Source organism: Lepidochelys olivacea (assembly GCF_965140295.1).
Source record: "Lepidochelys olivacea isolate rLepOli2 genome assembly, chromosome: 1".
Classification (NCBI taxonomy): domain Eukaryota; kingdom Metazoa; phylum Chordata; order Testudines; family Cheloniidae; genus Lepidochelys; species Lepidochelys olivacea.
The window spans coordinates 192,326,517-192,354,060 of NC_140411.1; the positions used below are offsets into that span (position 1 = coordinate 192,326,517).

General features: G+C 43.2%; 1 protein-coding gene across 1 annotated transcript in view; it reads left to right on the forward strand.

The window, feature by feature from the left end:
* Positions 1-27,341, forward strand: part of PROS1 (protein S) — a 45,241-nt gene extending 17,900 nt beyond the window's left edge. The window contains exons 8-15 of the mRNA XM_084620808.1: positions 3,332-3,453; positions 6,232-6,350; positions 8,624-8,813; positions 10,682-10,849; positions 13,703-13,871; positions 14,823-14,971; positions 15,675-15,897; positions 24,414-27,341. Coding sequence (XP_084476934.1) covers positions 3,332-3,453; positions 6,232-6,350; positions 8,624-8,813; positions 10,682-10,849; positions 13,703-13,871; positions 14,823-14,971; positions 15,675-15,897; positions 24,414-24,580 — 1,307 coding nt within the window. The 3' untranslated portion in view covers positions 24,581-27,341. The remainder of the gene's footprint in view (positions 1-3,331; positions 3,454-6,231; positions 6,351-8,623; positions 8,814-10,681; positions 10,850-13,702; positions 13,872-14,822; positions 14,972-15,674; positions 15,898-24,413) is intronic.
* Positions 27,342-27,544: the final 203 nt, after the last annotated feature.

Here is a 27,544-nt window from a genome sequence, read left to right on the forward strand (position 1 = left end):
TCAGTTAACCCAGGCTCTGAGACTCTCTGCTGCAGGTTGTTGGTTTTTTTGCTGTGTAGACATACCCAAAGTCTGAGGAGGGACTCAAAAGGGAAGCTTTTTGATTGCCAGATTAACTGGACGTGAAGGATACTGACTGCAGGGGTCAGGGAAAGATCCAGTAATTGGGAGAAAAAGCCCTAAGCTGGTGGAGTGAGAGTCAATACAGGGGACTCGGAACCCTGGAAAGTTACCAGCTGAAATCCCAAAGAATGCTCAAAGGCTATGAGAAAACTGAGGAGTGGTGTACAGGTGTTCATTGTTTTGCCTAGATCTGTATATCTCTTGTGCTGTCTAAAGTAAAGAATGAGTGGGTTAGAAATCCCTCTGCAAAGTCTGTGTTGTTTGCTTCAATCATCACATATTTCTGTAACAGGTGAATTATACACCAGTGGCTGACTACTCACAAGACTGAGCTCTAGGGAAGGGTTTTGCTTAACCTACTGAAGTGTCTTGGGGGTCAGCACTCATGCGAAGGGCCTACTGCAACTGGGTTTTGGGGTCCATCCTCCATGCAGGGGTATGAGACAGTCTGCGCGAGAGAGTCTGCAGCCAGAGATAGTAGCTGGAGCCCACCCTGTGATCATGAGGAGCTTCAAGGCACACAGGCCTAGCAAGCGGGTGTAACACAGCAGCCTGGTGAGGGTCCAGTAGGGGTATCTCAACCAGGGCTGTTACAATTACTACAATGTATAAAACAGCTTTCTAGCCTCTTCTATGGGTATATCAATCACCACATTTTATGTCACTATCATTCAAATGTTGGGTGCTCATTGATATTGAGTCAGTCTGACTGCTCTTCATAAAGTGTGCAAATATAATACTGGAGGGATTCACTCTCAAAATATTGGGACCTGAGACTGCCATTTAAAAATGGTCCATTCCTCTGCCCTTGCCCCAATTACACCTCCTCCATGCAATCTAATCTACAATTTGTCAGAACATTGTCCCTTCAGAAATTTTCTGGGCAGAGAAGAACATTTCTTTATGAAATGAGAGTGTGGAAGAAAGCGTCCCTCCAGAGAAAGTTTTCAGAGTAGCAGCCGTGTTAGTCTGTCTTCGCAAAAAGAAAAGGAGGACTTGTTGTGGCACCTTAGAGACTAACAAAATTTATTTGAGCACAAGCTTTCGTGAGCTACAGCTCACTTCATGAAAATCCAGTAAAATCCAGTCAGGGTTCATAAACATCCCTACAGTAGAAACTGCCTATGATAGGTACTGACTCTGCCTATCCCCTTTCAACCACTTGTGTGGCTGCACCAGCGACTACAGACACCCTGGCAAAGCAGGTCTTGCTGGAAGCTAGCATTTGTTGCACCCCCTTCCCCTCCAAGCAGACATACCAGCTCTGGGGCTGCAGCTTGCATTGCCAGAATCCTGAAGGTGAATCAAACCTGGGTTTAAAACACAATAGAAGTTGTTTTAAAGAATGACCTAAGCCCACTACAGTTTAACTTAGAGATTTGTCGTATCTTCAGCTCCACACATCTTTATCTCTCCTGAACAGAGTGTTTTTTCCTAAAGAGGCCCTTGTTCAACTAAACAAACAGCAAAGACAGTAAGATTGGGCATTTTAATAGGTATAGTGCCTTTCCTCCAAGCATCTCAAAACCCTTCACAAGCATTAGTTGTTTAGTCCTTTCAACACACTAAGGAAGTATCTGCCATGTAATTATGGGGAACCTCTGGCACAGAGAGGTTAAATGGCGTGTTAGGTCACTCAGTGAGTCAGTGTCAAATACTAGGTTTCAGAGTAACAGCCGTATCAGTCTGTATTCGCAAAAAGAAAAGGAATACTTGTGGCACCTTAGAGACTAACCAATTTATTTGAGCATAAGCTTTCATGAGCTACAGCTCACTTCATCGGATGCATACTGTGGAAACTGCAGAAGACATTATATACACAGAGACCATGAAACAATACCTCCTCCCACCCCACTCTCCTGCTGGTAATAGCTTATCTAAAGTGATCAGCACAAAAAAACCTGGATTTGTGCTGGAAATGGCCCACCTTGATTATCATGCACATTGTAGGGAGAGTGGTCACTTTAGATAAGCTATTACCAGCAGGAGAGTGGGGTGGGAGGAGGTATTGTTTCATGGTCTCTGTGTATATAATGTCTTCTGCAGTTTCCACAGTATGCATCCGATGAAGTGAGCTGTAGCTCACGAAAGCTTATGCTCAAATAAATTGGTTAGTCTCTAAGGTGCCACAAGTACTCCTTTTCTTTTTGTCAAATACTAGAATCGAAGCCAGGAAACCTGGGAACTAGTTTCTGGTTCTACCCAATACGTTACGGTCACCACTTTATAAAGTGGAGCTTGAAGAGGAGATCTTGAATTTTCCTTTAAGCAACTAAAAATGCGATTTTAAATTTTTTAAAAAAAACTTAGCATGCTACAAAACCAAATCATGTTTTAAAAATATATTTACTAGCAGACTATCATTTATTTACATCAAAAGGGCAGTGTACTTCAGTATCGGCATTGCAAAATTTCTTTATACATCGCCCTTAGCTCATGCCTACAGAGCCTCTCACCTCATGAGCTTGTATGTTTTTCATATTAGAAATGTAACAATTAAATTAGCCTTTCACACAACCTCTCTTTTATACATTATTTATTGCACACAGCCAACAACATGAAAAAGGTAGTAGGTTTAGCTCCTTAATAGCCAAGTGGTTTTTGCTTTTAATCAGCCTAAATTGATCTCCATAGACTCCACTTAAGCTGTCTGGACTTTGCAGCTTGGGAAGATTACTACATCAGTCAGAGGAGGTACCTCTCCCTCAGATGGGACTGTACAGAACTGATTTTGGCCTTATGTGAACAGACTGTCTCTGCTCCACACAATTGCCATGTATACTGTTAGGACTGTAGTAACTCTTGCAGCTTGAGAGACCCTAGGTGGAACAAGAGGAGAGTGGCCCAGAACAGGTAGTACTGATAGACAGATGGCAGGAATTCATTTATGTCAACTCCTTTTCTGCATTCCTCTGTAATCCTCAGCCATGCAGCTCAGCTTTGTAGCTTCTCACATATCAGTTCAGCCTTGCCCTGGCTCGCTGCACAGTTTCCATATAAGACTTGCTGGGGTTGTTCATCCAGAAGGCAAATGTAAATTTCAGGCTGGAGAGAGCCCTTTAATACATCACCACCACCACCGACAGGATTCACATTCCAGTACAGAACTGTCTTGCCCATTGTTGCATTAACTTAATGTACTTGTCTTTAGAACATTAAATGATTGTTCAGTCTAAGTCTCATGCAATGTGCTTCTGTTTCATTGCAGATGTGGATGAATGTGCTGAAAACACTTGTGCGCAAGAGTGTGTAAATTCTCCAGGAAGCTATTCCTGCTATTGTGATGGCAAGAAAGGGTTCAAGCTTTCTAAGGACAGGAAGAACTGTGAGGTAAAACTGCATGATATGAGCTTGCTAGGGAAATTACAGAGTTGGGGGTTTCTCTATGACAGGATGAGGTAGATTAGAAAAAGTACCAAAGCCAGTTTTAAAATTGCTGGGAAAATGCTGCAGGCTTTGAGTCAGGGCATGCTTCACAAATCAAATCCAGCAGTTCAGTTGACAGGGATATCATTCGGTCCAGGTTCAGTTCCAAGAGAAAGCATGAAGAGAAATCTGCTTTAACTAGCCCTTTTCTACCCATCCCCCAAAATAAGCCCCATGCCCTCCCTGGCTTAGATGTTGACATGGGAGCCTCAGCTCATTTTGAAAGCATGTTCACATATTTCCCCGATTTTTCTTGCCATGAGAACCTTTTCCCACCTAGTCTCTCAGAATGACTCCTGGAAAAGCTCAGTTTGAGCTGATTGTTTTGCACAGTTTCAGTTATCATGACCTTTTTTTTTTTCTTTTTTTAAAAGAGGGCCAAGCAGCGAGTGAATAGTTTCACCAAGTGCTAAAAACACACATTTCCCATCCAAAAGGAACTACAAATTTACACTTTAGTGGAAGAAACAGTGGGACTACAGAGGATTTCAATGAAAGCATTTTCTTATGAAGGCTTTTCTTTATACTACTTTGGCAGGAGCGGGCAGGTTGGGACCTGTAAGTGTGTTCAAACAGCTTCCACCAAAAACAAATCTTTGCCACAGTATGATGTAGGGGCGCTTAAATATTTCAAAGATCAAAGCCCACTATTGTGCTCGAACATATTTACTAGAAGTTGGTATTTTTAGTTGCTAAGCTTTAATACTTAGACAACACAGGGAGTAATTCCATTCCCTACTGATAATAAAGTGGGAGGACAGTCTGCTCTGTCCCCCTTAAACATTACTCCTAACGCTGTTGTATGAGAGACAGGTTTAGTAACCCTTGGGACTAAGGCTAAAGAGGCTGACCCAGTATGTAGAAACCAGTTGCAGATCTTTTAGTTGGAATAAAAATCTGTATTATCAGCAGTATCATGGAAAAACCCAAAAGGATGTATCCTCTTTGCAGACCAAGTGCTCCACCCGGTGTATAAAAAAAATTCAAGTCCAATTCTTACATATAATATTGTAATTCATGAGTTGTTGCACTACAGTCAACGGAATTGCTACACCATGAAAATTCTGTTAAATGAGAACCAAGCCCAAAGAATTTTGGGAAATGTAGTATTAGCTGTGAGTTAGACCAATAGTTCTCAATCAGGTTTACGCATACCCCTGGTGGCACGTATAGGTCTTCCAGGAGGTACATCAACTCATCTAAATATTTGCCTAGTTTTACAACTGACTACATAAAAAGCACTACCAAAATCAGTACAAACTAAAATTTCATACAGACAATGACTTGTTTATACTGCTCTATGTACTATACACTGGAAAGTCAGTATTTGTATGCCAATTGATTTATGTTGTAATTATATGGTAAAAATGAGAAACTAAGCCATTTTTCAGTAACAGTGTTGACACTTTATTTTGATGTCTGATTTTGTAAGCAAGTAGCTCTTAAATGAGGTAAAACTTGGGGTACGCAAGACACAAACTCCTGAAGGGATACAGTCGTCCTGAAAGGTTGAGAGCCACTGAGTTGGACTATCCAAGTGCAATGTGTATCACACACACAGTAGTGTTTCACACCCAATTGCTTTGGTTCTGCTGCATCTGCGTAGGACATATCTGCTGGGAGATTAAATATAGGGGATTCAGTCAAAAATAAGTTCCAACTGTCTTTTTACATCTGACATCATTGTGGCATGACAAGAGACATAAAAACAGCAGTGCACATTGAGTCGTAGCTAAAATGGCAATATGGCCATACAATGTCTGACCTATTTGAACGAGAGTGACCAGATAGCAAGTGTGAAAAATTGGGACGGGTTGGGAGGTAATATTTCAGACAACGCCCTGTACAGTGGGACTGTCCCTATAATATTGGGACATGTGATCACTGTAATTTAAACTGATATATTATCCCTATATACAGTCATCATTCTGTCTACCACTGCAATACAGAAAGTATGCAAACTTCATACACAGCAACACTGTGCAACAATGTATACCAGAAAATGAAGAATACCTTTCCCAGTGAAGGCTGAAAAGTTTAAATAGGCAGAATATAATTACCCAAATTTGATTTTGGCCAGGACACCGGGATTAACCTCACAATCTTACCTGGGACTAGTTGTGACTAGTGTCCAGGACCAAACTTTTCATGTGTTCTGAGACGATACCATATCAAGAGACATTGTACTTCCCCTGCCACTATGCTGTATATTAGTTCAGTTCTGCTTCAGAGGAAAGTGTGGTGCTTATTCAAATCAAGACCACTTTGTGTATCACCCTAGATGTTTTAGATTTCACCCATTCAACAATCAACCCAACCAAACTGCTTAAATTAAGAGACCTGAGAATCCTAACATAAGGTGGTAGGGATGCAGGTTGAAAGGAAATGGTGTAATTTGGCTGTATGCCTTGATTTGAATATTAAACACTTACAATGTAATTACCAACTCAAATGAAAGTTGTAATCTACGAAACTATGTTACAACATTTTTGATGTATGGATAATGTAGAAAAATAAAATTGTTTTATTTGTACTGAGGTATTCAGATTACTCAAGTATACTAGGTATCAAGTGCGTAAGAAAAATGTAACAAGCTAAAAGCCACTAAGAACTGAGGTTAATCTGTGAAATATCACTGCACAAAAGTTATGACATGGTGATTTTTCCTTTCATTATTTCCAGGCTGTTCCAGTTTGTGTCCCTCTGAATCTTGAAAAAAATTATGAATTGCTTTACCTGGCAGAACAATTTATGGCGATCCCTGTGCTGTATTTAAGGTTTAGATTGCCAGAAATAACCAGGTGAGCATTTGCCATTGATAACACTATGCATGAAAGTGCTGGGGATTTGTTTCCATTAATTCCCAGAGGGTGGCAGAAGGACTATGGATTGCATGAAGAGTTCACAGCATCATCTCACTGGATAAGACACCTTGTGTCATTGCGGGGAGGACAAAGGAACTGAGCTTCCTACATGTAATAGCACTCAGTGGAGGCTGGAGTTATTTGAAAGTGGACAGACAGGAGCGAGGTGCTTAGAACCACTTTACAGCACCACTTAGTGATTGTATTATATCCATGAGCCACATCTTTAGTATAGTTCCTTCCTGTAACTCATCGGCTCAGCTGGATCTTAAGCAACCCTTTCCATCAGATGGGGACAGTGGCAGCTGCCCGATGCAGCTACATAGTGGAGCAGGCAGCCCATTGGTGTGGTCTGTGGCAGATACAGTGCACCAGCATCTGAGCCTGAGCTCATCAGTGGGTGAAGAGCCAGATTCCTCCTGCAGTAACAGCTGTGTTGCTGTGGTTGAAGACAGAGATATACGGACCAAAAGGGAAACAAACCCTGGGAGGAAGAGAATCAAAACAGTCCCGAGACTGAGTGGGAAAAGGTGGAAAATGGATCAAGGGGGAGAGGAGAGAATACGAACTGGATGGAGGCCTCAGCAGTTTTTAGAGTGCATGAGATTTCTTAGGAGAGGCAGAAAGATGGTGTCTCACAGTGACAGAATCTTGCTGCCCCCTCTGAAGGGAAGAGAAAAGACGTGAAGATGATGGCAGAGATGTAGAGGTATTGCAGTTCCCCCGGGGCCAGTCTTGCCAACTGACTCAAAACTTGCTCTGAAGAATCCCCACTGGTGGGACGTTTGCAGGCACATTTTGATCCAAACGGTGTCTGTGGTATTTCACAGTAGGCAAGTTTCATATAGGTTCCCCCCTAAAGTGTGTCAGTCCTTAAAATCAGATGATGTTATAGAAATGAATATGCATCTCGCAGTGTGTAGTTGTAAATCAAAATGGGGAGCCTCAGATGATGGTTCTGCTGCTCTTATGCAGGCATTACCAGCTGTAGCATGCTGTTCATCAAGTACGGAGGAAGCTAATGGTCTCCTGTGCTTTCTCCTAAAATATTCCAGGCCACTGATGGAGCACAGTGTCTTGTTTTATGCCAATATCAATTTGTAGGATTTCCCTTTCAGATGTCAGCGTCCTACCGCTATTGCTAATGTTAGTAAGCTCTATGTGGCATTTAAGTTTGCTCCTTGTGGCACTTGAAAATGCAGAGTTACCTTTGAATCACTGTCTGAACAATTTCAGAAGCGCCAACAGCAGAAGTTGTTGCATTTGTGATTTTTAGTGTCTCAGATTTAGAGCATCAATATTAAGACATGCCCTTGTGTCATGAATCAAAGGTGACCTGGAATTAATGCTCTCTTGGAAGATTTTTGAAAAGTTTGAAAGTGTCCTTAGCAGCTAACATCTTAAATAGTTACTTATAAATTCAAAATAAGGAGTTTTGACAGAACCATGTTTGAAAGTCAATGTGGTTTAGTGACTGGAGATCTGAACTTGGAATCAGGGCACCTGCGTTCTGTTCCTAGTTCTGCCACCCACCTGCTGTGTGCCTTTCACAAGTCACTTCACCTCTGTACCTCCATTTTCCCCTCAAGCCCTTCTTCAGTCTTGTATATTTCGCCTGAAAGCTCTTTGGCGCAGAGAGCTTCTCTTGTGTTTGTACAGCCCCCAGAGCACAACAGGGTCTATAGGTTCTACCATAATAATAAATAATAATACCACCACCATTTATTATTTGTATTACTGTAGTGTCTAGGAGTCCTAGTTATGAACCATGACTCCATTGTACTAGATGCTATACAAACACAGAACAAAAGGAACTACAATTTATGCATGATCATCCAAATGCCACCAACATACAGATCTTATTCCCTAAACAAAATAAGGGTAAAGAATGGAACTTTCAAAGTCAGTGATGATGAAGCGCATTTAAGAAGATACTTCTGATAGATTTTTTTTTTTAATGGCACTCCTCATCATAGTACTGGAACACCTCCCAAACAATTCACTTGTTCTTACAACACACCTGTAACGTAAAGGGAACTGGATTCTGCCTATGATTAATCACAGGCAGCCATTGGACCTGCTTGGATACAGAGTTGTCATTTGGAGATTAATATTTGCCTCTATAGCTAAATTATTAATGTATTGCACTGAACTCTTCATTGTCTCATGTATCCTCTTCCCATGATTGTGATTCCTCTCCCACGACACAGATTTTCAGCAGAATTTGATTTCCGGACATATGATACAGAGGGTGTTATATTATATGCTGAATCCTCTGACAGCACAGCATGGTTCTTGCTTGCACTTCGTGATGGGAAGATTGAGATTCAATTCAAGAATGAACTTGGAACAAAAGTCACCAGTGGTGGCAAAGCCATTAATGATGGTCTGTGGCATATAGTAAGTTATTTTCTAATACCCTGTGAATTATTGGTGCACTCAGGTGAAGTTGGGGAAAATTGTAATTGCGACTTTATAATAATAATTTAAAAAAGGTTTCAAAATGATTCCATAAAGATCCCAGATGTAAAGGTGGTTAAGAAAGATACAGTGGTAGCATTAGCAAACTTCCGAATTTCCTTGTGATACAAACAGCCACTGTCTGCACGGTGCTTGGGCCCTATGAAGTAATACCTAGTGCATGATCATCTGTGTAAACATGTTTATTCTGATTAAAGTGGTCCATGGGGTTGTTATTCCAAACATACTTGTTATTTTATGTGGGCCAATGCAGCTTGATCAATCAAATCAAGGCTTCCTGCCTCCTAACTAAAGAAAATATTAGTATTGTCCTTAACTCTGCTAGCCATAGATTTCTCCTCATGTCACTTTGCTTCCCCTATCAATTTTCTACAATTCCTAACTTTTGATTTACATTCTGTACTATCAACTTCCCCTTTCTTCCATTTATTACATACTATTTTTAAAGTTTTTTATAGTTGCCTTCATGTTCTTCTAAGCCAGATTGTTTTTTTTTTTTAACCAATTTGGCCTTCTCCCTTGAGTATGGCTTTTTGGGCATCTAGTAAAGTCTTGTTAAAGAAGCCCTAATTATCCATTCACATTTTTCCTCTCAGCTTATTTGGCTCATGATTGTTTTCACCTTTGTGAAATTGGCCCTTTTAAAGCACCAAGTTGGGCAGGATTGTACTTGGGCAGCTAGCAACTTGTGCTGCTACAGCCACACTACTGTTTTTAGTATGCTAGCTTGAACAGAGCTGGACATATGTCTACCGGTGCTGGGAAGCACCCTGTCAGCTGCTGTGTAGATGTACCCTAAATGGATGAGATTTAGTTCTGCCATATTGTTTCCTGGTGTCCAGTCCAGTGCACCTTCCCTTAGACCAAAAGGTATTTTGGTGGGTAACATCAACAGTAGATGATTTTTTTGGGGGAGGGGGGTGTCTGTGTTCCCTCAGGAGATTCAGTTCTTTGTGGCAGGCTGAATGAGATCCAGAGGAGCATGCTCAGTGTGGATGGAATGTTGAGCAATTTTAGAAGCAAATGCCTAACGAGGTCTACTAAGCATAGGCACCAACTCCGTGGGTGCTCTGGGTCTGGAGCACCCATGCGGAAAAATTAGCAGGTGCTTAGCAACCACCAGCAGCAAAGCTCCCCCTACCCCCTCCTTGCTTCATCCTCCCCTGAGCACGCCATGTCCCCGCTCCACTGCCTACCTCCCAGCACTTCCTGCCTGGCCACCGCCAAACAGCTGTTTGGTGGAACTTTGGACTTTCCGGGAGGGAGGGCAAGGAACGGGGATGCCGCGTGCTCAGGGAGGAGGCGGGGCAGGGGCAGGGACTTGGGAGAAAGGGTGGAATGGGGGCGGGACAAGAGCAGTGCAGGGGCAGGAAGAGGTGGAGAAGGGGTGAGGCCGGGGCGGGGTGGAGTCGAGCACCCACCAGGCAAAGGGGAAGTTGGCACCTATACTACTAAGTGTGACACAAACTGAAAAATTGTGTTTTTTCCAAAAATATCAGTCAGTCAGTCATTCAACCAAGTATAGGCTTTCCTATGGAAAGCAAGAGACACCTTTGCCTTTCAAATATTATTCCTCTACCCAGTTTCATAATCCTGCTGCAAACCATTAGAATATTTAAAAAAAAGAGAGAGAGAGAGAGGGGCAGGTTCTGGGTGGTGGGTTTTTGTTTTTTAAATACCGGGACATGTTAGGCAACCTTAACACAAGACTCGCTACTCCTCCCTGTGTAATCAGTACATTCAACATATGTAGTGCTATATATTTTGTATATTATTTTTAATCCTAGGTCTCAGTGGAAGAATTAGAACACAGTATAAGTGTAAAAATAGCAAAAGAAGCAGTGATGAATATTAACAGCCCTAGAAATCTGTTCAAGCCAACAAATGGCTTCCTGGAAACTAAAGTGTACATTGCAGGATTACCTCGCAAAGTCGACGACACCCTCATTAAACCGGTAACTTAAAAATACCTCCTGATTAAGGCTGCTTTCTTGTTCACTTCTCCTTATGTGGTGGTTACTGGGGAGACAAAATACAGGGAGGTATGTAGGTAGAAAATGAAAATGCCATTGACATTTTTGTTTGAAAATGAGTACGCATGAAGCTTTGTGGTCTGCCCATTTTCAGGTTTCAATTATAGAATCACAGCAATTAAAGATGTCTCAGGTAATCTAATCCATTTTCCAGGGTCATATGCAAGATTGTGCCTGAGAGTACATTTCCTAATCTCATTTTAAGACTCCCAAGCAATAGGGCCACCAATAGTTATCTTGGGAGCCTATTGTACAAATGTTCCCTTTCTTAGTGCCACATTGTGCCTTGGTCTTGTGTGTGTGGGCGAGGGATAGGGGTGGGAAGTGTTGAGGAAAGGTAAAAGAAATGCAGAGAGTGTTCATTTCTACCCTGCCCTGCCCTACCCACCCTGCACAGGGGGCCTGAGTCACCTTACTCACCCTTTTCAGCAGCTGTAGGTCCCTGCAGCCACCTCTCACGCAGACCCAGTAATCCTCAAAGTAACTGGCAGTGTCAGCAGAGAGGCAACAAGTGAATGGAAGACTGAACTTGTTTTCCACCCTAGAAGAGGGAAGCCTCCATTGCCATTGCCCATACAGTATCTGTTCTTCATATGTGTAAAAGAATGTCTATCCAACACGTTGCATGTGTACTAGAAAATAATTTACATTTGAAAACAAGTCACCAGTCCACTAACAAAAAAAATGCTTGCAATATTTCATTTTTTAATGAATCCATTTTTGTTTGCAGTGTGACAGGGAGGCAAAAAGGTAAAAATGTTTAACTGCTTCTCAATAAATATTCTCTTACCCAATGTGAAATAATTCTAGAAATGTTGTTTGGGCTGATGAGTCAAACTCTCGGCCAACAAACAATACTAATAGCTATGGCCCCCTAGTTATAGCGCAGCAGACATGGCCAAGCAGAAGAGAAAAGTTTGGCTTCAGTATGTTTGAACTTAAATTTTGAAGGTGTCTGTTCTTTGCTTGCCAGTGGTACCAAATGGGAAAAGCTTACTGGCTCAGCAGTGCTGACTGAAAGCTGCGCTACTGTACATGCCTTTGAGTTCAAAGAGACACAAAGTGCGTGAGGGTGACAAAATACCAGTGAGGTAATGTCTTTTATTGGACCAACTTCTGTTGGTGAGAGGGAGAAGCTTTTGAGTGATACACAGCTCTTCTACAGGTCTGGAAAAGGTAGGTACTCAGTGTCACTGCTAAATACAAAGTGGTACAGATTGTTTAGCATAAGTCGTTAACATATATTCTAAAAGACTATTCAAGGTGAAGTGGTCCCTTAACACACTTCCAGTGATGGGATAATAAAGTGTGGAGGGGAGTTAGTGGATTACAGATTTTTGTAATAAGCCATAAATCTAGTGTCTTAATTAAGACCATGATTTTTAGAGTCTAGTAAAGTGATGAATTTAAGCTCCCAGGCTCCTCTTTTCAAGGTGTTGTGCAGGAGGACGAGGACTGAGAGGTCAGAAATGGAGTGATTGTTTTGTGAAAAAAGTGTTTGCCGTTGGATAATACAGTGTTTTTATCTTTTTATCATTTTTTTTTCTGTGCAAGGTCATTTGAGAGCGTAGTGATTGTCTAGTTTCATCCACATAGTTGTTGGGGCATTTGGAGAAGTAGGTCACACAATGGAACGTGCCACCCAAACATCCCTGAGAGAACCTCCTTCATTGCAGGAAAAAAGCCCCTCTAATCACTCACCCCTAGTTGTCACCTACCGCTCTACATTGGAGGCCATACAGGGCATCATTAAACAATTACAATCCATACTCAATGGGGACCACATCTTGAAAGAAATCTTTCCTGAACTTCAAACAACCCCCTAACTTCATATCAGAAGCAAGTCCCCAACAGACAAGAACTCCTCAACTTAAAGCAGCACCAGACCCTGCCACAACAATAGATGCAAAACCTGCAGACATATCTCCACTGCTACAATGATCACTCCCCTCCCCCCCACAACTTATCTTTCAAGATCCATGGGTCCTACCCCGAGCTGTCCCTTGGGTAGGGCAAATCGAGGCGACCGCTCCGGGCCCCGCACTTTGGGAGGCCCCACAGGCTGGTGCAATTGGTCCCGGAAGAGACGAATCTATCACTTCCTCCCCAGACCCCAAACCCCACTAGGGAAGGCCCTGGTCCTATCCATGCCTATCACAATGTGGTGTACCTCATCCCCAATGATGCCCCCAATGCTAAAAGTCAAAAATACCATATTACCCAAGGGCAAACACTTATCACAAAACAATCACTCCATAGCTGACTTTCAGTCCTCGTCCTCAAAGGAAAGCTGCAAAACACTTTCCAAACGACAAGCCTGGGAACGTAAATTCCTAACTTTGCTAGACACTATAAATCATGGTTTTAATGAAGACTCTGGATTGATGGTTTATTACAACAAGGCAGCTTACATTGACCTCTCTGGAGCGTAGACCAGGCCTGAGTACTTTTCTCAGACCTGAAGAAGAGTTCTTTGTAAGCTCAAAACTTTGTTTCTCACGCCAACAGAAGTCAATCTAATAAAAGATATTACCTCACCCACCTTGTTCTCTCTAATATCCTGGGACCACATGCAGTTTACAACACTGCAAACAGCAATTTGATTCCAAGACAGCTCTGAAGATCAGTGCTGTAATCTATGGCATTGATATAATTATGCTTTACTGTCCACCAGAAATAAATTGTCATGTAAAGTAACTCATTCTCTGTTGATTAACAATGTTTCTAGAGCAAATCTGTATGCAACACAAAAACCTGAATGTAACTCTCTTGCAGATTAACCCTCGACTAGATGGGTGCATTCGTGCCTGGAACCTGATGAATCAGGGAAGTTCAGGCATAAAAGAAGTTATTCAAGAAAAACAAAGCAAACATTGTTTAGTAACTGTGGGGAAAGGGTCCTACTACCCTGGCACTGGCATGGCAGAATTTCATATAAACTATAGTAAGTATTTTTTGGCCTTCTCCAACATGTCTTTATGCTGGACCGATGATTGAACTAATGAATGGCAAAAGAGTATGGGCTTCCCTCGGGCAAAGTTCCCACTAATTTCAGAGGGAGTTTTGCTTGAGTAACAAGCATCGGTTCTGGCCTCGCACATTATCAGTTTAATTTCTGCAAAGACCTCTACAAGGGTGGACTTGATCAAATTGGTCCTTTCCATCTCTAAAGGGTCTGATTCTGCTCCCATTTTATCAATGGAAGTTTTGCTATTGACGTCACTAAGAGTGGTTTGAGCCCCAAATGAAAGAGTCATATGGAATTATATTAGAGCAAGATACATTGCGGGTGCTGATTGTGATATTAAGTAACATGGTGCATTATTAGTGTGAAATTATGAAAAAAAGCAGTTAATAAATATGGGCATGCCTTTTAGCTGCTGAGCTTGCAAACACTTTAGCACCTGTATAACTTTTATGCATGTGAGAATTCCCATTGGAGCAATGGGACTATTCCTGTGTGTGATGTTAAATGCATGTTTAAGCTATCAGTCTTCTGCTCAGCAGCAAAATTTTATGAGCAACCTGTTAGGCTTTTTTCTGGCTTAACCTTATAAACAGCCCTCTTATGAATGTGACAGTGAGAGAGGTAACAAAAAATAAATTAAAAAAAAAGACCAGGAAGCTGAAAAGGCAAGGAAAAACCCCAAGCTTTGTATGGCCATTTTTATGTTCTTAAGCTTAAAATGTCTCTTTCTATATGTTTAATATTAGAAATTTTGGGGAAAACTAAAAATGTAAAGCTCACCTTTTCACTGCAGATTTAGCCTTATTTTTCGTAGTGGGAATATAGATTAAATTGTAGGGGGGAAATGCTTGTAAATAACCAAACAGTATTTGGATGCTTGAAGCAGGTGTTTTTCGGGTTCATTAATTTCTTTTTTTGTTTAAACAGATAATCTTACCAATGACAAAGAATGGCTAATAAACATAACATTGACTATTCGCCCATCCAGAGGCACGGGTGTGATGTTTGCCTTGGTCTCTGGCAAAACAGTGCCTCTTGCTTTGTCCATAATAGACTCCAACTCCCCTAACTCACAGGTGATCTTACTGTTGTCACAGTAACTTTGGGTCAGATCCTCAGCTGGTGTAAATCAGTATAGCTCTTTTGACTTCAACTCTGTCTTCATTCTCCATCTGTAAAATGGGACTGATCCTAGTTACTTACTGTACTTCACAAGGGCGTTGTGAGGCTGAATTAATTGTTTGCAAGGTGCTCTGATAAAACAGTGATGAACTGCATAAAAAAGCCAATATATAAATAGGTCTTGCTATCCTTGAATTTCCCTCTATTCCCAGTTGTGGCAAGTAGCATGACAGAAGGCAGTATGTGCATATATGTATATGACGGTGACTACATAGGTCTTTTTTAACCTGCTTGAAGTAGATACTTTGAGTGAAATGTTGGCCTCATTATAGTCAATGTCAAAACTCCTATCGACTTCCACAGGACCAGGATTTAACCCCAGAAATCTAGATCAAGATTTTCTAACAAGAATACCGAAAGAGAGACTCCTAAAAATAAAATTTAGGCAACTAAACAGGTGGCTTGGTTTCTCAAAAGCGCTGAACAACCCAGCAGCTTCTGTTGACTTCAGTGGATTTCCCAATTTCAGACACCTATTTTGAAAAACGTTGGCCATAATGTTTCCTCCAGTTTCTCCTTACAAATGTAAAATGCATCATAACTAAATAAAATAAGTGCTGGAGTTGTATGTGAAATGTTTTTTATTCTGCTGCCTAGGAAATCATTGTGACTATTGAGAACGTTATTGTTGCCCGGCTGGAGTCAGAGAGGTTGTGTACCTCCAAAAGAATGCTGCTGGGACTCCGAGTAAACAAACAGCTGCTTGAACTGACTGCTGATTCACAAACATACAGCACCAATTCTGAGCAAGAGCAACAACTGTCCATCCTGGATCAAGTAATGAAGAGACCTATTGTTACCTACTTAGGTGGCATTCCAGGTGAATTTTATTTCTTTTCATTGATGTGAATGAATTAGTCTTACTCAATATCCTGGGTTGTTGTGGTGTGGTGTTTGTTTTTGTTTTTTAAACAAAACACTTACCTACAGTAACTCCTTACTTAAAGTTGTCCTGGTTAATGTTGTTATGTTGCTGATCAATTAGGGAACATGCTCGTTTAAAGTTGTGCAATGCTCCCTTATAAGTCATTTGGCAGCCGCCTGCTTTGTCCACTGCTTGCAGGAAGACCAGCCAGTTGGAGCTAGCTGTGGGGGGCAGGGCTTGGAACCAGGATGGACCAGCAACCCCCCTCTCAGCTCCCCTAAGTTAGCCTGCTGGGCAGCTGCCCAGCAGGCTATCAGTTGTCGGCAGTTCACCTGTCCCTCCCCCCACCATGTGCTGCTCCTGCCCTCTGCCTTTGAGCTGCTCCCCCAGCCTCCTGCTTGCTTTGCGGGGTGGGAGGTGTGCGCTAATGTCAGGGTGTCCCCCTGCTTCTGCACCCCGCTTACCCCGTCTTCCAGAGAGCAGGGGACACACACACACACACAACAGGGCTCAGGAGGGAGCTTCCTGGCAACAGCTGCGGTCTCAGTGTGCTGATCTACTTAACAAGGCAGTGTACTTAAGAGTGGGGTCAGCATACGTAAAGGAGCAATGCGCATCTCTCTCTCACACATGGTGTGTCTGTCTGCCATGCTTTCTCCCCTCCCTCCATTCGTGCTGCCTTGTAGAGTGTGAGGCTATATTAACAACAGTGAGTTAACCCTTGAGGGCTCAGCCAATTGCTAGTTCATCATTTTAGAGTAAGGCATTCCCTGGGAAATATCCCACCCTCTGACTTCACCACCTCAACCAAGCTTCACAGTCATCATTGCTGTGTATCAGTATTAAGTTGTTGTTTTAATACTTATACTCTGTGTGTGTGGGTGTGTACACACACACACACAGCCCTCTACCCCGATATAATGCGGTCTGATAGACCGCGAATTCGGATATAATGCAGTAAAGCAGCGCTCTGGGGACCAGGGCTGCTTTACCTCTTTATATCTGAATTCCTATTACCACAAGCGGTTCCTCTGTGCCCCCCCCCCACTTGCTGTGGGCCTCCTCCCACGAGCACGCCGCTGCTCTGCTTCTCTCCCCCTCCCTCCCAGGCTTGCCGCACCAAACAGCTGATTCGCGGCAAGCCTTGGGGAGGGGGAGAAGAAGCGGAGCGGTGGCGGCATGCTCAGGGGAGGCGGCGGCGGAGCAGAGGTGAACTGGGGCAGGGGGCGCAGGGAGGGCCGCAGCAAGTAACCGGTGGGGAGGGCGCAGAGGAACCGCTCCCTACCTCAGCTCACCTCCACTCCGCCTCCTCCCCTGAGTGCACCACCACTGCTCCACTTCTCCCCCCCCCACCCCACCCCCCCGCTTCCTTCCAGGCTTCCCATGCCAAACAGCTGATTGGTACAGCAAGCCTGGAAGGGAAGGAGGAAGAAGCGGAGTGGTGGCTGCGCGCTCAGGGGAGGAGGCGGAGGTGAGCTGGGGTGCGGAGCGGTTCCTCTCCCTACCCCAATATAACATGGTCTCACCTATAAGATGGTAAGATTTTTTGGATCCCGAGGACCACGTTATATTGGGGTAGATGTGTAATATATAGTCTTTTGTCTGGTGAAAAAAAAATTCCCTGGAACCAACCACCCCCCTTATTTACATTAATTCTTATGGGGGAAACGGGATTCACTTAACATCGTTTTGCATTTTTCAGGAACGTAACTGCAACGTTAGGTGAGGAGTTACTATATTTTTATCCTTGTATTGGAGTCAATTTGTAGAGCTTTTGATGCAGCCGGATACTTCAATAGTAAAATTAAGGAGCTATCTTAACAGCCCTGCAGCAGAGCTTCTCTCCAAAGGTCTATTTTTGGAAGTGACCCTATGGCACCTATTCCTAGGGGAAAATGGTGGTGTGCTGTGAGGTTTTTCGTTTTGTATTTTGGGTTTGTTTGTTTTTTGTCTTGAGTGATGAGAACTCCTGAAGTGCCACCTACTGATAGTTTCAACAAACTGCAGCAGCTTTAGATATTGTAAAAACCATCCATTTAAAAATAATGGAAGGAGAGAAAGGTGGGAGGAGGAAACAGGGAAAATGGGATTACGACAATACTTTCAGGTGGTGGTGGACAGCCTACATGATAGCAGGAAACTTGAAAGTTAAGTGAGTTAAAAAGATTCAATGTTTTGTTAAAACAATTTGTAAGTGAATTTTCAGCCCTACAACTCCTATCTTGTGCAGCCATATCTGAGCAGGCATGCTATGGATGTGCATCAGTGCCATGAGGCTTTGGAAAATCATATGCTAATTTGAAACCTGGGGTGGCGAGACACCTAAATCATAGGGTGGTTCTGAGGCTAAATTATCCTTGGTAAAAGTTTTTTACTTCCAAAGGGACTATAGGGAAAGACAAAGTATTAGCTTCCCAAGAGATCTCTAGAAGTTTGATGGGCAATTTTGAATTGGCATCTATTTTCTGTGTTGTATGTTATGTAAAAACATACCTGCCCCAAGGGGCATATCCAGCCCCCTTCCCTGTAATTTCAGTGGGAGCAGGGTGAGTCTGCTGCATGAGAGGTGTGGAGGGAGGTTGCCAATTTTGGTTTGATGTTTTCCTGGAAGTTTCATCACATGACCATCTTTAACTAACGATTAATTTTTAATTCCTGGAGATTCCAGGACAATCCTGGAGGGTTGGCAACCCTAGTGCAGGAGTTGGTGGGGGTGGAGTGGGGTGGGGTAGGTGCATACCCCTTGCATGGCAGTGAAACTAGCTGTACAGGGTTCCTTCAAGGCAGTGCACAGTGGATAGGTAAGGCCAGCACATGGGCATCTGGGACCAGAGATCAACTGCTGCATCCTCTCCATCCTCCCACCACTGTAGAACAGTGGCTCTCAACCTTTCAGAATGACTGTACTCCTTTCATGAGTCTGATTTGTCTTGCATACCCTCAAGTTACTTAAAAACTACTTGCTTACAAAATCAGACATAAAAATACAAAAGTGTCACAGCGACTATTCCTGAAAAATGGCTCACGTTCTCATTTTTACCATATATTTATAAAATAAATCAATTGCAATATAAATATGGTAGGTACATTCCAGTGTATAGATTATAGAGCAGTATAAACAAGTCATGGTCTGTATGAAATTTTAGTTTGTATGGGCTTCGCTAGTGCTTTTTGTGTAGCCTGTTGTAAAACTTGGCAAATATCTAAATGAGTTGATGTACCCCCTGGAAGAGCTCTGGGTACCCTTGATTGAGAACCACTGCTGTTGAGGAAGCACATTACAACTGCAGATGCTTCTGCAACCTTGGGGCTGCATTGTCAGCCACCTCTGCGACCTCCTAGTGTGTGGGAGGCGAGGAAGAGATCTGTTCCCCACAAGTCTTATTGCACATCCTGGTAATGAGGGTGTGAATGTATCATAGAATGTAGGCACAAAAGAGGGTTACAAGTCGACCTGGGAAGGATATTTGTCGTGTCTTAACTTTTGACTATGTATGCACTGGATTGAAAACCAAAATAAAGTTAGTAGCAGCAAACTAGATGGGTGCTGTTCAAATTTGATCTTCACCATCCTCTATACTTAGAGTAGAGAATGCACCAAATACTGCACTAACATTAGTTCAATATCTTTTTGTTTGTTTGTTCAATATCTTCATAAATGATCTGGAGGATGGTGTGGATTGCACTCTCAGCAAATTTGCGGATGATACTAAACTGGGAAGAGTGATAGATACGCTGGAGGGCAGGGATAGGATACAGAGGGACCTAGACAAATTGGAGGATTGGGCCAAAAGAAATCTGATGAGGTTCAATAAGGATAAGTGCAGGGTCCTGCACTTAGGACGGAAGAACCCAATGCACAGCTACAGACTAGGGACCGAATGGCTAGGCAGCAGTTCTGCGGAAAAGGACCTAGGGGTGACAGTGGACGAGAAGCTGGATATGAGCCAGCAGTGTGCCCTTGTTGCCAAGAAGGCCAATGGCATTTTGGGATGTATAAGTAGGGGCATAGCGAGCAGAGCGAGGGACGTGATCGTCCCCCTCTATTCGACATTGGTGAGGCCTCATCTGGAGTACTGTGTCCAGTTTTGGGCCCCACACTACAAGAAGGATGTGGAGAAATTGGAAAGCATCCAGCGGAGGGCAACAAAAATGATTAGGGGACTGGAACACATGACTTATGAGGAGAGGCTGAGGGAACTGGGACTGTTTAGTCTGCAGAAAAGAAGAATGAGGGGGGATTTGATAGCTGCTTTCAACTACCTGAGAGGTAGTTCCAGAGAGGATGGTTCTAGACTATTCTCAGTGGTGGAAGAGGACAGGACAAGGAGTAATGGTCTCAAGTTGCAGTGGGGGAGGTTCAGGTTGGATATTAGGAAAAACTTTTTCACTAGGAGGGTGGTGAAACACTGGAATGCGTTGCCTAGGGAGGTGGTGGAATCTCCTTCCTTAGAGGTTTTTAAGGTCAGGCTTGACAAAGCCCTGGCTGGGATGATTTAATTGGGTATGGGTCCTGCTTTTGAGCAGGGGGTTGGACTAGATGACCTCCTGAGGTCCCTTCCAACCCTGATATTCTATGATTCTAGGATATTCTAGTTACTGTGAGTGGTAAGCCATCACTGTTTTAATTGTGTCCACTGTATCTAAACAAAGAGATCAAGCCAATGCTTATTCGTAGAGATCAGTAAATAGACTACTTGAACCACACTACGTTCTGAACAAGGAAGGTTTTAGCTAAAAGCCTTTTTTAAAAAAAGATAACTGAAGAAAGGAACACTAACTGTAAATTCCAAGAAGTTCTTTACACAGTATTTAATCACAGCTATTACAAGCACAGTGAGGCCCACTGACAGCAATTCCGGGCCCCAGGGCAGAACAGTCAATGGGCCCCTGCACAAGCCGCGTCTGCACGGACATGGTCCGCCTGACGTTTGGGCGGTGCTGCGCCTCTGCTGGCTGGTGCCCAGGGAGCTGCTGACCGCGCTCTTTGGCACAACCAGGGCTTATACGTGCCCACCTGGTAGGGTTGCCAACCATATAATTGCACAAACCCAAAGACCCTTTCCCGGCCCCACCCCTTCCCTGAGACCACGCCCTGTCCCACACCCTCTCCGAGGCCCCACCCCCTGCTCACTTCATTCCTCCTCCCTCCATCGCTTGCTGTCCCCCACCCTCACTCACTTCACCAGGCTGGGGCAGCGGGTTGAGGTGCAGGGTGCAGACTCTGGGAGGGAGTTTGGGTGCGGGAGGGGGTGCAGGGTGCGAGCTCTAGGTTGGGGCAGGGATGCAGGAGGGGGACAGGGGGTCGGCACTTACCTCTGGTGGCTCCTGAAAGCGACCAGCACATCCCTCTGGCAGCGGCTTCTAGGCAGAGGGCCCCTGAGGGGGTCTCCACATGCCACTGCCCACAGGCACAGGCCCCGCAGCTCCTGTTGGCTGCAGTTCCTGGCCAATGGGAGTTGCGGAGTCAGTGCTCGGGGCAGGGGCAGTGCATGGAGACCCCCTGTCCTCCCAAGGGCCGCAGGGACGTGCTGGTCGCTTCCGGGAACGGTGTGGAACAAGGGCCAGCAGGAAGTCTGCCTTACCCCTGCTGGCGGTGGCCGGGGGTCCCCAGGCCCTTTTAAATCTCTCGGGCCCCTGGGCAATTGCCCCTTTGCTCCCCGCCTGAGCACAGTGCTAACTGTAGTGTAAACAAAGCTGTAGGAAATGAGATGTTGGTTTAAATCAAGTATCTCTATTGGCTAATGAGCCAACATTCACACTTGGAGAATGTGTACTGTGATTATCATTAAAGTCAGCTGTTGTCAATAGTTTCCACAAAGAAATCTGTCTCTAAGACACCTTCTTTCCCCCAATGTTCTTAGTTACTACAGTAATTGCCTCTTCCAAAAACATAGACAAAAAATGTTTTCAGATAACATTTTCCAACAGTTACCATACAATGTTAACTTGATCATAGGAACCCCTGGAGGTGATCCCTGAAAAGGTGAAGGGATTACTGATGAGTAAAATGGGGCACTTAAAGTATCCCTGTGCTGCCACAAACAAAATGAGCAGTAGAGAACAATGTTGTGAAGTTCCAAATCTATTTAAGGCAAATGCATATCTTATGGCTTTTCTAATTGGAATGGTTTCAGAGTAGCAGCCGTGTTAGTCTGTAGCTGCAAAAAGAACAGGAGGACTTGTGGCACCTTAGAGACTAACACATTTATTTGAGCATCAGCTTTCGTGAGCTACAGCTCACTTCATCGGAATGCAGCTCACGAAAGCTTATGCTCAAATAAATGTGTTAGTCTCTAAGGTGCCACAAGTCCTCCTTTTCTAATTGGAATGTCTCTCTCTGCTACATTTCTCCAAAATTTCAGTAACACAGAGATTAATTTTTTTAAAATAATTCAGTAAATTATTTTTCAGTGAGGCATGTGGGGTTCCGTAGTACCAGTCTGTTATGCAGCAGAGCAATCTGAATAGAGAAGACTAGTCCTACTGGGATTTTGCAAGTAGAGTCTCTAAGCACCTTGGCTTACAGCAGAGTAAACTCAAGCGGGCAATATATCTGTCAAAGGCTATGTCTCAAGGTCACCCCCTTGCATGGGTGCCTTAATTACCTAATACATTGTTCTCTGGAAAACAGCAATCCTGGGGTTTGGTTCTGGAGCATGGGGTTCATACCTTTGGCTATACTTTGTAGCAGGTCCACTCTCTTCTGGAGGGCATATAAAGCAGTCCAAACAAAAGGAAAATACTTCCACCCCCAACTTTGGGCCTTCATCCTCATGCAAGGGAGTGGGAAACAGTCTTTCTGGCCCCAAAGGCAGTTTCAGCTCCCACTTACCTGCATTGCTAAAGCCAAGGCTTAGTCCCTGGGGGTTATAACAGAAAAAACAGACCAGCCCACCTCCTTCCTCAGAGAGCTCAGGCAGGCCTCATTCACCAACTGTTCATTAGTTGGTAACACAGCACCCAAGTCTAGAGGCACTAGCTCTGCTTGTTTCAAAATATCACTCTAGCTGTGCTGAGTTCTTCCTTTTTAAGGGCCCTCCCCCAGGCCTGACAAGCCACACAAGTGCAGCAGGTTGGGGCTGATTGGAATCACAGGAACTAATCTCTTCTTGACTGGGGGGAGGGGGCAATCTGCCCCACTACAGTGTCACGCTTCCAAAGGAAATGGGAGAATCACAATCACTGGAAAACTTCATGGCAAGGCTGGATGATCATCAACTATAGGTTCTTTAGAGATAGCCACATTGTGCAGGGGTGTTAGATGACATTCTTGAGATCAGCTACTAACCCAGTTGATTCTAGTTGCTGAACATGCTCAGGACCAGATCCTCAAAGGTATTTAGATGCCTAACTCCCATTAAAATCAAGTGCGTGAGTTACAGTCCTAAATCTCTTTGACCTTGGATCAATTCCAACCTACCTCACAAGAACTTTGTTGTACCCTATGCCTCACAGTAATGCCTGCTTGAGCATTTGTAATGAAGTAAATGTATTGTTTGCTGACAATGCATCATTAGCTGACATTGGCCTAGTTTAATAGGTCTGAATAGATTAGAAATGGAAAGAGTGGGACTTTTACAGAGAACTCACTGGAAAGAAGAAATGACAAAACTAGTCTGGAGAGTTCTCATGGGGTCCCCTGTTTTTGAACTATGGATTGGAACCCAGAGTAGCTTTTTGGCCAGATAGAAAGATTACTCTAACAGTGAATTTTAAATACATAAACATCTGTTACTAGGTCAGGACAAGAAAACTGGGGATGCCAGGAAATATGGTATTAACACTCTCCAATCAAGAAAGTATATATTATTTTGAAAATCTTCCATTTTGTTAGGTTTTTAGATTAGAGGAAGGTTCTAATGCAGTGGTCCCCAAACTTTTGGGTGCGTTCAGAGTGGGGATGCAAGGCAGGGCCCGAGACAGCCCCCACGAGGGGTGGGAAGGGAGAGCCCTCCAGCCTCGCCCCCAGCTGCCAGCCCCCACCGCCATGGTTCTACTCCTGGCCCCAGCCCTGGCTGCGGTTCCAGCCCCGTCCCTGCCCCACCCTCGGCCCGGCCATGACTCCAGCCCCAGCCACGACCCCTTGACCCCTGTCCACACTCTTCCTCCCTCCCGCTCCTACCCCCCCCCCCCCCGCTCCCAGGAGCTGCATCCCCAGATCCCGGGGTGGGTGGGGTGATGTGGACAGGAGTAAGGGGGGCCTGACGTGAAATGTTTGGGGACCACTGTTCTAATGCATATTGCAAATATTCCAAACCTTCCTCAGTTTGCGAACATCATCTTAAACACTCAAACAAGGGGAAGAAGAGTTTATGGAGGGAAGTGAAATGTTTCCTATTAAGTTGCCATTTCCTGCCATGGATCATTGACTGATGAGAAATGGGAAGTTTCCATGCTTTTACTCATATGAAAAGCATATAGGATGTTGGAAGTCTTGGCGTAATTCATTTAATGTGGTTTCTGTGTAGATGTTCCCGTTGGTGCTACACTACTGACGGCCTTTTACAATGGCTGCATGGAGGTAAAGGTCAACGACATACAGCTGGATCTGGATGAAGCCATCTCTAAGCACAATGACATTCGATCCCACTCGTGCCCACTGACTGCGTATGAAATGAATGAATTCTTAAACTAGCATTCTCCCTTCAGATATAATTTGCGTAATGAGTCTCATGTCATAATGAAACCTGTATTATTTTACTCAAAATGTTCTGAGAAAGGAGTTCAACTGGAATGTTTCTATCCCCTTAATGTAGTTTGGGAAGATAAAATAAACTCCACTTTTTTTCGGCGATAAAAAGACAAGATGAAGACTAAAATCCTGTGAAAATGCTCTTATCCATGTCAGTGATAATATCTTTAAACTAGATTTAAAGATTTCTTTTGGGTGGAACCATCTTTTTTTCCACCACTGATGCAGTTCCCTTTTTGTGTTTTACTCAGCTTGAAGAGTCAAATCAGGCCAGTCTGGCTGTCACTCTTCGTTCTGATGCTTTAGCACACAGCTGTGGTGTTTGGGTTGCAAGCGCTATGAGCAGGTTTGAATCTAAACAAAACGGTTTTCATTTAAGTTTCTAAAACAAAATGTATGAAAATGTCTTAGCAGGTTTTGGAAAATGTGTTTTTTGAAAAGTCTAAAGTTATGAGCCCAAGGTCCCTGTCACTAGACTTCTGAATCACAGCATGATTTTGGGGTGCAATATCCAAACCCAAGCTTTTAGTAAATATCACATCTTTTCTTAAAAAGAAAGAAATTAGTAAAGTGGCTTTGTAATCCTTATAATGTACTGGACCAACTTTTCCACTCGAAACCTCCTTTTATAGGTGCATTTCAACTTATGTTGCACACTTCCGCAGAACAAATCAAAATGACAGAAGATGACATTCGATGACTCCTTGGGATAGACTAGCTTAGGGTTAACATTAATTCTTTCCATGTTTTCCATCAAGGAATCCCAGCATTGTACTTCAAACTTCAAGGCTGTCTGATTGTTTGTTTGATTCAGAGCTCCATTAAGAGGGACACACTGCCACACTTAAATTAATTCAGTACCATGCTATTATCAGAAAACAAATGCCAGCAGTTTTATACAGATAAGTTGCACAGATGAAGCAACATCAGTCAGAGTTACAGGACACCAAATTGGAATTTACCAAATTAAGCTAGGGACCTCACAGGCAAGCAAACAGACTTCCCCATTCATGAGGAATGTCGCGGTCCAGAGTTTCCTAGTCACTCCTTCATACATAAAACTGTTAGACTAGTTCTCTCCTCAGGCCAATCCCTCAAAACTGGGGATGAAATCCCCATCACTTCTGCTTCTGTGGACCTATAGAGAGAGGGATACAGCTGCATTTGAAAGCCATATTTCAGCTAGAGTTGTTTATTTACAGGAAGCCCCAAATTTTACAGCCATATCATGCTTAAAGCCATAGCCCCTCTCAGCCAGATTAACAAGGAAAGTTGATTAAGGCAGGAAGGAATGAGTTTTCTGGGAAGTATCCAGTTCACACATTTCTGGCTTCCTTAATCTCCTTTGAGTGGGCTTTCTCTTCCCTGTCTCATTTTCACACATCCAGTAATTCTGGCTGCTCTCACATTTTAGTCAACATGAACAAACAAACAAAGGAGAGAACAGGCTTAAGCAGTGACTACTTTTCACCTCCAATTACAGAACTATTATCTATCAAAATACCTGAATCAGGGTTTGCTTTCTAAGGGCCAAATTGTAATATATTTGGTGCACCAGGATTAGAAATTTACTTACCAAGAGATGGATTATGCCATCCTTACTCACTTTGAGAACTACCTTAATTCCTCTGGAAATCCCACTGAAATAAATGGGGTTCCCTGTGGTGTGAGGTACTGCACAATGTAAATGTACCCCAAAGTATAGAATCTGGGCCTAATTTTTCAATTGTATTTTGTTGGCTGCTTTCCCACCTCCCTCTTAAACTTCACTTCTCACCCTGACTTTATTACATAACATTATGAGTATAATGGATGAATGTTTGCTATGGTTTCCCATAGAAGCCAGTCTCAGGTCCTTGGTAAAAGGAAAACTTAAAGATCACTTGAAGCCAGTCTCCAATAGCTAATCACCAGTCAGCTAATGCCCCACCACTGTGAAGTGGCATCATGATGCAAAATTGCTTAAGTTTCCCCAATGTGTCTCCTTTAAATACTTACGGAAAAAGTGCCACCGCCCACCGCACTTACCTCATTTGGACCCAGTTCAGTAAAGCACTTAAGCACATGCTTAGGGCTCATTGAAATCAGTTTGAATTTTGTGCTTAAATGCTGTGCTGAAATGGGGCTTTGGTGAATTGGTCAATCTAAACATGCCAGTTAAATAATTACTGCATTTGAAATTTAGTAGCAACAGCCCCAGGAAGTCAAATTGTCTTCAGGAAAGTAGATCTTATGCTTTTCAGCTTCCTTGCCTTCCACAACAATCATAGAAACATGAAATAAGAATGTCAATATGACAGATGTTTATGTCAACCAGGACCGGCTCTAAGCACCAGCAAAGCAAGCACGTGTTTGGGGCATCACAGTTCCAGGGGTGGCATTACAGCCACCCTTTTTTTTTTCGCTTGGGTGGCAAAAGATCTAGAGCTGGCCCTGATGTCAACATGTGTACCACACAAGAAAAAAAGTTTGGATTTTTTGTTTCGTAAATCCTAGAGAGACACAGGAAATTGCGGAACACAGGAAATAGTTAAGTCACACTAAATCACACAGGTTTCTGATAGGGGCACTATCTGTATTTTGTTTCCTGTACGGATACTTTAGTGTATTCTCGTCTTATGTAAAGCTCTGTTGAATTTTTGAATGTGTAAGTGCCTCCATGTTTTCAACATGCAATAAAGGAGAATCTACAAGTTTCTTTTCATTTCAAGGTGTATTTGCATATCTTTGATTCATTTAAACTGTACACCTCTTGTTCTGATGATCAAATGTCTTACTTAAGAATCTGTGGTAATTTTCAGTATAAAAAAATTCAATAACTCAAAGCTCATTTGCTGTTCAAATATGAATCCATATTCCCTAGATTAATGGTGGGCTTTATTAATGATTTAATATTGCCAGTATCAA